We start from the raw sequence: 13,884 nt of genomic DNA, 5'->3' as shown, positions 1-13,884 counted from the left end.
AGTCTACTAGTCTAGTCTAGTCTAGTCTAGTCTAGTCTAATCTAGTCTACTAGTCTACTAGTCTACTAGTCTAGTCTAGTCTAGTCTAGTCTAGTCTAGTCTACACTGTCCTACCTGATGACGTCTCAGATGTGCAAGGGCAGCCAGCACACAATGAACGACCACGATGGCCATGCAGGTGACGCGATTCTACTATATTCTACTCTACCCTACTCTACTCTACTCTACTCTACTCTACTCTACTCTACTCTACTCTACTCGACTCGACTCGACTCGACTCGACTCGACTCTTCTCGACTCTTCTCTTACTATTCTATTCTGTTCAGTTTAATTCTATTCCATTCTACAATCCGCATTACCTGATGACGTTTCCGATGTGCAGGGGCAGCCAGCACACGATGAACGTGAGCACCACCACGATGACCATGCGCGTGACGCGGTGGCGTGACCGCACGGCGCGCCTGAACTCGGGTGGAATGACCTCCGTGTTGAGCAGCTTGCGGTAGATGAGGACGTAGTTGGGGATCATGACGCAGAGAGGGACGAGGAACGCCATGGCCATCAGGTAGATGGCGTTGACGCTGCGCCACCACTCCTGCGTCTCTGCGCTGCCGTGCCAGTTGAACAGGCACACCTGTGGAGAAAAATATAAAGGTAGTCCCATACACCCAAACTAGTTACTCAAGCAACTGGATGAAATTTTGAAACAGTCCGACGTCTCAGATAACATCCGCTATCTTTCTCAGTGACTATGGACAAATCTGGTAGAACTAGGTTTTTATACCAAACCTCTGTTATCCACTGTGACTAGGGCACATTATTGGAAGACGGAGCCCAACCCTCTCCTTCCAATGCCTTTTACCTCCTGCACCTAATTAAGTCAGGTACCCTGCCCTAGCTATAGGGCGTATTCAGTCACGTGACCCGCCCCCTAGCAACGAGCACTGTCGGCCATGTTGGTGCTCACTTGATAGTGGAGCCCTATGGAACTCTCCGTATAAATGGCAGATGTTTTCTACGCCATTCACAATTTCCCTTCAAAACGTTTTGTCTCATACTCATGGTGTTTTGCCTCGTGGTCAGATGTTGGATTGGGACTGATAAAGCAATCACCGATCGGGTTACAGTAAGATTGGTTTTACGTTTCTAGTGTAGGTGCGGGCTTGGTGCGGGAACATACGAAGGGACTATAACGACTGAAACAAAAGTGGATTTCTGACATACGAGCAGCGGATCTAAATAGTTGAAGTTTGAGAATCAACGTGTGTGTATGGAAACCTTTTGTATCTGGTAGAAAAGCAAATTACAGGCCCGTTGTGTAACACAGTCGCGGCACCGTGTAGTCGTTGCTTGAGATACGTTCGTAAACTTAGTGGGGGTCTTTCAACGTCGAACTTTCCCGATCATAACATACTCCCTGTCAACAAAATGTCACTTTTCACGACAATTTTCACGACACTCAAGACATTGTACTACGTGGTTGCAGACCTTGGAACACTTGCATGCTGTGAACTGATTGTATGCGTACTCTGTTAACAGTTTAGCGGCCATGTTTGTAGGCCGCCCTTTGTAGGCTGCTGGGGAAAACCTTTCCTCGCTCGTCGATAATGGGTCATTTCCAGTAGGTGAAATTGAATTTTTGTAGCGAAAAGGATGTGAGACTGGAGACTCTTTGTATATGATAAAACAGCGATCAGACGACTTCGCATTCATTGGAAATTTAGAGACCGTCGGACACCGAGAAACTTCGCTGCAGGGTGAACACCAACATGGCCGCCCACGGAGGGCAGGGGTGATGACGTCACGTGAATACGCCCTATAGTCCCTGGCCATCGATCAGAAAACTTTATTTGTTTCCGGTTACTAGTATAAAATATTCAGATGATGTTCACCTTTCATGTAGCAAAAAAAATAAAAGAGAAATATTTTGATTTTAAGTCAAATCTATATGGCTGACACAAAACACTTAAAAGTTGATTGACCTTTCCCTGACATGAACCCTTCAATTTACAATTTGCCATTCTAACTACATGTCATTGTGTATAGTTGTTTGAAATTTTCTCCTCCATCCTGGACTACCGAACCCGAATGCTGGTTTTCCTGTATTAGCAGTCTGCTTTCAGAGGTCATTTTTATATTGATAACAATAAAAAGGATCAGGCATACCGGCACTCCGCCAAAGTCAACCGTATCTGCGAAGACGATGTAAGGCAGGCAACAGAGGAGCGCGAACACCCAGACGCTTCCGCAAATCAGCTTCGCCTTCTTCAGCGACCGGTCGGTCCGGTTCCGCACCGGGTGCAGTACCGCCGAGTTCCGCTCGATGCTCATCATGGTCAGGATGTAGATGCTGGCAAAGGTGTTGATGTTGAAGATGGAGCGGACGATCTTGCACATGGCTCTTCCGAAGATCCACATCCTCATGATGTAGTCTATGGTCCAGATGGGGAAGGTGAGACAGTAAAGAAAGTCTGCCACGGCCAAGTTCAAGACGTACACGTTTGCGGCGGTCTTCATCGAGGCGTACTTGAAGATGACGTACATGATGAGACCGTTGCCGATAAGGCCCGTTATGCCGATGGCGCACTGCATTACGGGAGCAACTACGTTGTAGATGATGACGTCCCATGAGTGGTCCTGGAGGTAGTACGTGAAGTTGCTGTCGAAGGTGTAGTTGTACTGCGGGTAGCTGTAGTCGAACTCAAAGTAGTCTTCGAAGAAGTGGTCCTCCATAACTACCTGTGGTGGAAAGAGTGAAAAACAATGTTTTTAATAAACTGTTTTTTGGAAGCTCTACCCCCCAAAAATTAAGCATACGGTGAATTTTCAAAAAAGCTGTTAAAGGTGTAGTTGTACTGCGGATAGCTGTAGTCGAATTCAAAGTAGTCTTCATAGAAGTGGTCCTCCATGAGTTAATGAGGGCCTATCCTGTGGTGGAAAAAGCAAATGAAGCTTTGAGTAAACGGGTTTCAGGAAGCCATGCATAAACAATAAGTATACAAGCAGTCGTGAAGAACTTTATCAGGTTGGAGAATAACTGGATTACAAGACGGTGACAGACGGTCAGCGGACCGTTGGCTGCCATTGTATGTCTTTTGTTGTGGATAGAGAACCTTGTTATCCAGCATACAAGCTGTGTTCAGAAAGCGGTAAGGATCACAACATCAAAATGATGCGACACCTTTCGGGGCCTAAATGCAAACTGTAGAGCCTTCTGTCATTGCATACCAAATTGCATACTACAGAAAAAGTTCCTAAGACCTAACCATTCTTTAATGTATTTAGGTATGCGTAGGGTAATGCCTTCTAGAATATATTTGAATTTATCCATGGGTTGGGAAGTATAACATTTTTTTATCGGAAAGATAGAAAGAATGAAAGAATGAAGAAAGAAAGAAAGAAAGAAAGAAAGAAAGAAAGAAAGAAAGAAAGAAAGAAAGAAAGAAAGAAAGAAAGAAAGAAAGAAAGAAAGAAAGAAAGAAAGAAAGAAGGAAAGAAAGGTGAACAATTAGTTTTTTACATTTATCATCGTATCTTTAAAAAATCCGTAGTAAAGGGATGTTCATCTTCATTGAAATGCATGACTGGTAAGAAAAGTTGTTTGTTTGCAATCTATGAAGGTAAAACAAGGTGATGGCCTCAAAATGGATGAATCTGAGTTTTGTCTAGGACCACTTTTAACACTTGTTTTTCAATATTCCGTCTGTAGTTGTAATGCTGGGTCACCTTCAAAATAATAGTCCGAAATTTTGAAAATTAGCGAGCTGCGCGCATCCATCCCCGTCGCTCATAGAGAGAACAATGAGGCTGTAGCCTGGTTCTAAATGCCTCATTAAACCGTTACTGCCCACTGTGCTGATCATCTCAGCCATAGTTCGGACACATTTTGCCCAATTTGAAGCTAACTGCTCCGTTTAGAAACTATAAACACAGTGATCTATTGGCCGATCGTGCGTTAAGATGACGAATCTTACGGCGGCTTGCATTGCTATGAGCAAATTTATAGATCTTACAATGCAGCAATCGATGATTGTGGTGGGAAGTTTGTCATTATTTTCTGATTAATGGCAATCGTGGTCACTCGGATGCGCGCGTGAGTGGAGATATGAAAGTTTATTGCAAGTTCTTGTCCGGAGGCTAATTGCAAGTACGTGTTCTATAGCAGAACGTAGTCGTGTTATATTTTTTAAAGAAATCTGAGAAAAAAACTCTTTATATTTAATGGAGGATTGTTGAATTCTTATTTTCAATTCACCTTTTCCTCTTCCTCCATGGTCTCAACAAGAAACGACCTGCCGGCAAACTTGATTGTTTTTTTTCATCAAGTGAGGCGATGAATTAGTCGTATATTTTTATATCTCTTATTCCAATGTAATGACCATAATTCGTGTCGGGCTTTCGCTCATCATTCTTCCTTTTTTTTTCTTGGAAGTATTCCAGAGGTGGAATCTCATATTGGATGCTTCTGGATATTTGGAAGATTGATGTATTCGAGATATTCAAGATGAGGATGGTACAGGGTGAAGCTGAAGATAGTGGGAAGCCGGAACAAGTAACCAATGGCAATCAATCTTATATTTGGCATGGATTTCATTCTGAAAAATATGTTATATGCTTAGACTGGATTAAAGATAGCCAGGCTGTGTTCTGTAGTTAGTTCCGGGCTGACGCATGGAGCTTAAAGTACAGCCGTGTATACGCCATTTGTATGTTTTGCCAGTTTTCAGAAATCCTATGCATATACAGATATTACCATATTTTCATAGAGTATCTGTCGGTCGTAAGCTTGAAGTACAGCTATACGTTATGTTTTATCATACAACATTTTGCATGAGTGCTCCGCATACACGGATATTAGCATGTCTTCATGCAGTATTTGTCTGTTGCAAGCGTATAAAAAGGTGGCTTTCATTAGCATTTCGGAAAATAGAGCTTGTCGTATTTCGTTGTACTAGTATTGATGGGGATTGCATGAATTGGTCGTTTTTCAGGACAGTCTAAATCCAAAGTAAATATGCCCAGACGAAAGGTAAATGTTGACAGACTACGTTTAAGTACCCAGGAAGCATCTTGTATGAAAATTTGGCATGCATCTACCAGTTTCTTTGTTATTTTGCTCGAAGTACAGCTAAACGTAATAATATGCGAGACACAATTTTGCAGCCGTCCTTCGCATACACGAATATCAGCATGTTTTCACATGGTATTCCGAAGGTCACGCGCTTATTAAAAAAATGTGTCTTCCATTCGCACTTTGGCAAAGATTGCTTGTCGTGTTTCTTTGTACCAGTATTGATGGGGATTGCGTGTATTGGTCGTTAAATGCTAGGGCAGTCTGAATCCAAGGTAAATATGCCCAGACGAAAGGTAAATGTCGGCAGGCAACGTAAATGTACCCTGGGAGCATCTTGTATGAATAAGGTATGCCCCTGTCAGTTTATTTATTATTATGTTTAGCCAAACCTAGTATGGCTCAACATATTGTTTTTGTTCACGTTCTTCTTCTTCTTCTTCTCCTCCTGCCAAAACTTCAAATTGATTCAACTCTGCCATTTTTTAATCAACCGACCTAAAATTTGGCATGGAGGTAAAGAAGGCAAATACCCTCAGGTGATTTTAAAATTGCTTTCAAACAGGCCTTAAAATCATTTTTATGGAGTTTTTTGGGGGCATTTTTAGGCAATTTTTATATTTTTGGCTCCTGTGCCCTGGTATTACAAGCAAATGATCTGAAATTCGGCACAAGGGTGCCTTGAATATGTCCCTACAGGACTTCAATCACATTTCTGGTGTACATCACCTCAAAATGCTACATTTGGCGGACTTTTGGACCAATTTTCAGACCAAAAATAGGCCAAAAGTGGTATCCCCGTTCCATGTTCTATTTGCTGCTGGCCAAGGAATCCATGTTCTATCTAAGGTTCCGGGCGTTCCATTTGCTACTGGCCAAAGAACATGTGTTCTATTTAGTTTACCTGAGGTCATATTGCAGGAACACATGCAAGCCTTTGCAGTAAGAAGCTCTTGGGGTCTCGCAGAACTCTTAGAAAGAATTTTTTTCACGGGTGATTTTGGAACAGTCAATTTATGCATCGGGAGGGAGATTGGCGAAGTATGATGCTCTCGCAAATGTTGCCTTTCTACATGCAGTTAATATTTTGATTTGCCCAGGTGTTATTTTGGGACAGCCCACTTCTTGTATGGGGAGGAGTATGGCTAAACATGCTGTATTTGCTCAGGGGCAAATGACGGCCTTTCTAGTCTATTGGTTGCATTGATCCCAAATAAGTATGCTTTAGACGAAATGTAAACGTTGGCCTGCTCAAGCGGAATCTACCTAAGACGGATAAAGCTAAAATGTGGTATATTTCCTGCCACCTTGTTTGTTTTGTTTTGGTTGCATAGATACGGTATCGCCATCTTAAGCAAATTTGTCTTAAATCCTTGATAAGCCTACCTATGTCCTAGTTTAGCTATAATCCCATCTCGTACTCTGGGAGCCTTCTAGGAGGGGAAAAGAGGTAGGGGAATAGAGTCACCTACTTGGACAATCTACGTAGTGATTAAAAAAAAATAACCTGCAAGATACTAAAGAGCTACGAAGGGCTCTGGAGGGGGGGGTCAAAGTACTGTAGAGGAGGGTCTCTGGATTGGTCATAAGTTAGGAAAAAGTAGTGTTAATTATACATGCTAATGAACACATATGCATTCGACCAAAAGACTAAAGGTGAAATAAAGATCAATTTTAATATGGGCTGCACTATACGACATATCTCTTAAACCCACTGCTTTCCTTTGTCGCGGATTTATGTGACCCCGCGGATTAATGTTAATGGAGCACGAGGTTACCTAGATTTAATGCTAACTGCTGATGAACATGTATACACTCAACCAAAAGGGTAAAGGCTCAATGAAGATAACTTTCAATACAGCTTACGTGCTGTGTTGGATAAAACGATTTTATAAACCATTTAAGTAAAGATTAGTTTTAATGTAGCTTACGTGCTGTGTTGGCTAAAACGACTTTATAAACCATTTAATTAAGTAAAGATAAGTTTTAATGTAGCTTATGTGCTGTGTTGGCTGGGAAAGACTTTTAAGCTTTTTCTAGCAGAAACCCGGCAATTGGAAAGACAAATCAGACCACGTAAGTGTTATTGTAAATCGATGGCTTTCCTTTTACCCACCTGTGACCAGTCTGGTGAGTAAAGCCTTCTTTTGAAGCTTTGCTCCTGTGGAAATTTCCTTTTTGCAACGCAGCCAATAAGCCCAAATATATACCTTGAATTACTATCGCGTGGCCATTTCTCCTCCCGTAGGAAATGGAATTTCAAGAAAACAGTCATTATTTAGACCACTTCAGATAAATGTTTTTGCCATCAGATATATGAATCCGGCCTTTTTTGCTTATTTGTAATGAGGGGTACGCAATGTGGGTACACTTTTTGCTAAAATGGTTGTACAAGGAACAGGGGAAAATGTTCTGTTCCAGTCAAATATCTAAAGTGAAAGAATTAACATGGTTATATAGTGTTATCAGCTTGATAAATACTCATCTGAAGTACAGCTAGTAGGTACCCATCTGAGTAATGAGGTTGTTGCAGTGTCTGTTAACGTATCCAAAGACACCTCTTCGATCACAGAACCCCTCTTTACGTCCCTTCCGAAAGACAAATCATGCCTTTTCCCGGATCCCAACTGATTGGGACCAGGAGCTCAACATTGAAGCTGCTACCAGTTGAGCTTCAGCGGCTACTGCTACCAGTTGAGCTACAGAGACGTCCCTACGAATAAATCAATGGCTATCTCAGTTCTTTGCACATAACCATGATGGACTTATCTGCCAACATCTTAGTAGTTTTTTTCTACTGTCATCCTCAGGGGAATACTGACTGGCTCGACTTCACACTGCTAAGCGGGATAATTTCCGTCCACATCACCCAAAATAACTTTCTTTTTCACCACCATGTAAGCTACAATCTTCAATGAAATCTACTCCATCTTCTACCTGATCCTTACTGCCAAATTGGCTCCCTGTTGATACTTCCGTGACAAAATTTTACAGTATTCTTCCCATATCTGCAAGGGAACATATTCATAAGGGAACATATAACGGCCATTTATTAACCCATATTTCATGTAGCGCACGAACTAGCCAGACATATTGAGTTCCCAATGTTGTCTGAAGACGAATAAATGTGTTACTAGTTACAGCTGTATTCTTCAGTCGCATCTCTCGACGGGAGCTCCAGGAGAGAATAGATTTACAATTCTGTACCGATGGAACTGTAGTCGTGTCTTTTTTTGCTGCGATCTACGTTCTTATAAGTTTGTCAACAAATTCGCATATTTTTCAGTACCTTCTAGTGGGGTGGTGCTTGATCCAGAGGTCCTGGACCTGGATTCGAATCCTGTCACGTCACCGATCTTGTGCACTTGGAAAATGCACTTTTCACGACTTAACTTACTTATCCCAAGTGTAAAAATATGTACCTGTCTTCGGTCGGGGAGGTAAAAGGCGTGAAAGGAGTAGCCTGGGTGCCAGCCTTTTTAGCTTACGTACGCTGCCCAATCTGCTTGGGTAGCGTACGTAAGCTAAAAAGGCTGGCACCCAGTAGCCCCCATAGCAGGCTCTGAACCGGCCTTTTGGGGGCTAAATAATACACCTTTTGCAGTCAGCCCGTAACCACCACCCACCCCCGTAACCATTTTGCCAGTACCGGCAAAATGGTTACGGGGGTGGGTGGTGGTTACGGGCTGACTGCAAAAGGTGTTACGGGGGTGGGTGGTGGTTACGGGCTGACTGCAAAAGGTGTATTATTTAGCCCCCCAAAAGGCCGGTTCAGAGCCTGCTATGGAGGCTAGGCACCCAGGCTATGAAAGGAGAAGGTTGGGCTTTGCCTTCCAATGCCACCTTCCAATACCGTGCACTAGACACAGTGGATAACCACCAACAGCCCGCTCGGCCTGAACAAGAAGGCCATGGGTCTACCTTTACCTACAATTTTTCAGTAGCTTTTTTTGAAATAATTGTTAGAAACACGATGCACAGAGAAATTGATATAGTGGCGCTGGACTCAAGCATAGTAAGTTATTTTACATCGCCACAGAAAAGCTCCATAAAATGAGACAAAGACAAACTTAAGCAAATTTCTATCAAAGCTCTGCTTAAATCGTCTTGCTACCATCAACGTTTACAGATGATGAATTTTACGGATCGTTTTTGACGTTGAAGAGCCAATTTCGTTTTATTTTAGAGCTGAAGCGACTGACGAGACAAGCTCTCAGACTTTACATCGGATTAACCAAAGCCATAATCTGATTGCAAGTACGATTTTACGGTGTAGACGGCTTAGCACAACGTCAAAAGTGCAATTACTAATTAGACATAACGTCAAAGGCATCAGTGACAAATAGAGGGAATTTATAAAGAGCTTAAAAGCGTCGAACTTGGAGATATGATCTGAACGCTAATCGCAAAGCAATTTAGTCCTTAGATGTCGGACATTTGGGAGATGTACATGTATACTATGTACAGTGCAATGAGACCTTTGAGAGATTCGGATGTACTTCCTATATATAGTGCAATGCTGCAGCCAGTTTCTGTTGTCTTTCATGTAATATACACTTGTACAAAGAAGGAAGAGGCACATACAAACAATAAACTACATAGAAACCGAAATGGCCAGTTCAGTCTTAATAAGCAAAGTTCTATGCCTCTGTTAATGTCGAGAGCAAATACCATTGATACTAGTAAGTAACTACTGTGCCGAGATTAACACATTGGTTTTTCATATCTAGTTGATCTGTATCTGTATCTATATAGCCGGTATAACCGCCATTCGGCGTAACACACCAGCTTCACAGACACGCGGCGCGGCAGCAACTGGTTAAACGAACATAATAACGAACATGATACCGAACATTTAAAAAAAAGGAATTATAAAGTCAAACACAGTGGTCCCGCTTACCCCGATGCCTCTCCGGCTTCCCTCTCTGTTGCGACACCTTCCAGACCTTTGCTGAGCGCTCCAGCGATGAGGAGATGAAATCACGGAGAATATTAGATGTGTCCGGCACTTCTGCACGTACCGAGCTTCACGCGTGAGTCTATTCACGTAACAGCCATGACTAGGCTGTCATTGGTCGGTTTGATCGTGACAACCTGACGCTGGTAGCTGATTGGCTACAGAGGTGGTTATGTGAAGTCGTGCGCATACATTAAGATGCACCAGTTTCATTTGTTTGGGTTTCGGATATTTGTAGGGAAAAGTGGAGCTTGGAGGTAGTTTAAAAGGATGAAGAGGAAACTTTAAAGCTTGGGTGGCTATAGAAACTTCATTTGCCAGTTGGATACGGTCTTTGCCACCGTTAGATCTGGAGAGAAATGCTTGGCTAGACAAGAATATATAATGGGTTCTGAATATCAGTACTCATGTCCTCAACGAAAAAGCTGCACCGAAGGTCATCTATCCATTCATTCATGCTTCATTTAACAATCAGATCTATCAGGTCGATTATAAAACCTGCCTCAAGACACCCCAGAATCATCAAGACGATGGCTAATCTCATGTGCAGATGTGTGAAGGAAGAAGTTTCTTTTTAACGTTTACAAAGGCCGATAATAAGGATCAAAGATACCGCAAATGTCATCCATCCATTCATCATCAAATCATTAGATCCATCAGGTCGATTCAAGCTCCTCTTCAGAACATTTGAGGGTCGAAGACGATGCTTAAGCTCATGTGCAGATGTTTGATGGCAGAAGTTTTTTTAAGGTTTACAAAGGACGTTAAGGAGCAAAGATAGCGCAAAGGTCATCCATCCATTCATCATCAAATCATTTGATCCATCAGGTCAATGCAAGCCCCTCTTCAGAACATTTGAGGATCAAGGAACATTCTTAGCATCATGTGCAGATAACTAGAGCTAGTCGACTGTGTGACGATTATTTGTCTTGCCCAGTTGCCAGATGTTCCCCTCTAGCGTGTCCAACCTTCACACTCGTGTTACAGCTCTTAGGTGATTACAGGAGTGTTGGGGCTGTTTTAGAATACTGTATTACAAATTAGTCGCATAATGGATTGATTAGCTGCATAAGTACTCAGGCCAGAGGCTGACCCACCTTTTTCTTATCCCCATTATTGTTCATTAATAAGGACATTCATGTATATTTACTAAATCAAAAAAAGGAAGAAGACTAGACAAGTAAGACAAGGGTCATATCTTCTTTATTTTTTTACAACGTTTTCAACTCTTCAGTGAGGTAGCAAAGCCAAACATGAAAGGAAGAAAGAAAAAGGATTTGTAAAGCTACCCGCGACAGGCTAGTTGTCCTCCTTTTATTCCTGATTGCCAAGGGGCACGGTACTTAGCTACCGTTTCTGTAAAATCATATTTGTTTGTAGAATATTTAAACTTTCCACCGTTTTTCCCCGTGGGCCTGAGTAGGTGGCCTCGTGGTGTCAGGCCTTGCAGACTATAGTATATTTTGATTGTCTTTAAAATTACATTGCCAATTCATCTTATAATAATCTGATTACGATTATGACTAACAGTGCTACAACATGTCGCAACACGAACTATTTAATAGGGCAGGTTTAATTCCAGGATCAACAATTCAGTGAGTCGTAATTAAAAACCATTTTGAATTGAGGCAAGCTGTTACGTAGGTGTACAGTTACAAGGGTCCTACAGGTCAGTGACCGTTGTATGGTTGTATGGCGAAGCAGTTATGAGTATCGTAGAGATCAACGGCCGTAGATGGCCTATTTACTTTCACGGCGTTACACCGATGGGAAAACTTGATTTATACAGAAAATATAGATGAAGAATGCTAATATTAATTTATGAATTGTTTAATGATAACTTGATATCTTATATTCTTCTTATGAACATCAGCACACGACGCCAACGTAGCATCCCACCGGACTTTTTTGCCATGATTGTCTTTAATGCATAAGTCAATTTGGAAACTGGATTTAAGCCATCAGGAAAAAGTGACCACAATGGCCAGGTGGTGCTTATGTAGAGGTGGTCACTTGAACAGCTTTGACTTTACAGCATACTGCATTTGTAGTATCAATGACCAGGCGGTCTCTATGTAAAGGCTGTCACTAGAACAGGTTTGGCTACATCAACGGCCAGACTATCTTTATGCAGCGGAGGCAAGCACGAGGCTAAGTACACTGTTATCAGAATGTCATACGTTTTCCTCGTCTTTACGTATCCTGAAAACCAATACATAAAATGTTAAGATGGTGACACAAGTTGCCCCTAGGTCTTGGATGTACGTCACACTTTAGAAATCTTTAAGACGATCTTGGCTATCCATTAAGGAGTTTACGCCACTGGCGACACAAGATGCATTAAGATATAGATCCTCACTTAACACAAGCAAAGACGAATGTTAAGGAGGCATTACTCTACAGCTTGCCAAGAGCGATGTCAGCTAGTCTTATTAATGTGGGTGATTTTATCTTTCATGATAAAAGGACTACGATAAACAGACTTCCGTTGAAAGTAGCTCGACTATGGAGGCAGCAGTGACAGCATGTCTATGGTGACTACTCGACTGAAAAAGAAATTGTCAAAGTAGGCAGATGGCTACTATAGACAGGGTTCGCAATGATAGGAAACGGGGAAAATAATCTAAGAAACCAGCAAAAAGTTTCCACAATGACAATGTAGTCCCAATGCAAAGGCGACCACTAATATAGGTTTGACTGTATTAATTTTAAAAAAAAGAAGTTTGCTCTGTACAAGGCTACACCGACCAATCTGGGCACTGAACTTAGAGAACAAGATTTTAAATATGGAAGATACATAAAATTTTCAGGTACTCATGCATTTTTTGTGTGAGGTACTTAGGATAAAAGGAAGCTTTTGAAAACGTTAGTTTTCGTCACAAAACGTTTCACCTAGTTGTGGTGAATTGATGACGCTGCGTCCAAACACTGACAGGCTGTTTCATCAAGTTAAAACTATCCTCCAGTAGAGTAAATGGAGCCGTTTGTCAAATTCTTTTTACCAAACATACATCTGTTTGGGTGCTGATAAGAGCGATGCATATCTTGTCAGTATGAGTTGTGACATAACCAATCTTTTTGCGATATCGCAATCGCACAGAAGTAGAAAAAGGCACCTTAAACGGAACTTAACCTAAACTTAAATGTGGAATTTTGCTATATCCATAACGTCCAAATCGACAGAGAAGAAATATATATCTATACATAGCTGTAGAGCAACCATCAAGATTAAAACAGTTTTCAAGAACTGTTTTATTGAGGTACATCACACAGGTACATGTAGATGCACTTGGTCAAAAGAAAGACGACACAGCGAATGTTCTAGTTCAGAATGTATAATTGTATTTTTGTAATTGTATCCTCCAAATAAGAATTGAAGGAAGTCCTAGCTACGTTAAAACCTTCTATACATTCATTTATTCTTTTTATTCATCAATCTAGTAAAACCTGTTCTTAAGTGTTTTTCTCGTATTCAAAATCATGTACGTGAAACCATCCTAAAGATGTAGGTAACCATAAGCTATCTCCCACATTTAACTCCTGCTCGTTCTGACTTACAATCTGACTGACAATTATCAAACCGTTGCCCCAACATGTAGATGTGAAGAATTTTCTTTTTTTGAAAAAGACTGCGGCCGTACAGTTCCAAATGTTTGGCACAAAGTCTGATTCTATGTGCTGGCAATTGAAATCTTTATACTTTTTCCAGCCATACACTGTCAGATAAACTTTCCAGTAGGTTGGGTATGTGACAAAAACACATCTCTTCTAAAGTGTTTTTCTCGCTTTGAAATTGCATTTTGTTTCTCTTCTTCGCGAATAGAGTTTGTTTGAAGTAAGCAACAGATGTCCGGCG

The 13,884-nt window shown here is 41.5% G+C and overlaps 1 protein-coding gene across 1 annotated transcript; it reads right to left on the bottom strand.

Moving 5' to 3' along the window:
- Nucleotides 1-355: 355 nt before the first annotated feature.
- LOC136424819 (somatostatin receptor type 5-like) lies at nucleotides 356-2,734 on the bottom strand. The gene is made up of 2 exons (XM_066413486.1): nucleotides 2,167-2,734; nucleotides 356-634 (listed from the first exon to the last, which is right to left on the bottom strand). The coding sequence occupies exons 1-2, from the start codon at nucleotides 2,731-2,733 to the stop codon at nucleotides 356-358; spliced, it is 846 nt and encodes a 281-aa protein (XP_066269583.1). The 5' UTR covers nucleotide 2,734.
- Between the last annotated feature and the right edge of the window lie 11,150 nt (nucleotides 2,735-13,884).

The sequence above is a fragment of the Branchiostoma lanceolatum genome, chromosome 18, assembly GCF_035083965.1.
Source record: "Branchiostoma lanceolatum isolate klBraLanc5 chromosome 18, klBraLanc5.hap2, whole genome shotgun sequence".
Lineage (NCBI taxonomy): Eukaryota > Metazoa > Chordata > Leptocardii > Amphioxiformes > Branchiostomatidae > Branchiostoma > Branchiostoma lanceolatum.
Note: the sequence above shows the minus strand (reverse complement) of the source record. Positions and strands in the feature narration are given on the sequence as shown.

What these genes read in the sequence shown, in the direction of transcription:
- LOC136424819 (XM_066413486.1), bottom strand. Translation starts at nt 2,733, where the DNA reads ATGGAGGACCACTTCTTCGAAGACTACTTTGAGTTCGACTACAGCTAC. An exon ending in TTGACTTTGGCGGAGTGCCG is followed by an intron (nt 635 to 2,166) that starts GTATGCCTGATC and finishes TTTTCTCCACAG; the next exon opens with GTGTGCCTGTTCAACTGGCA.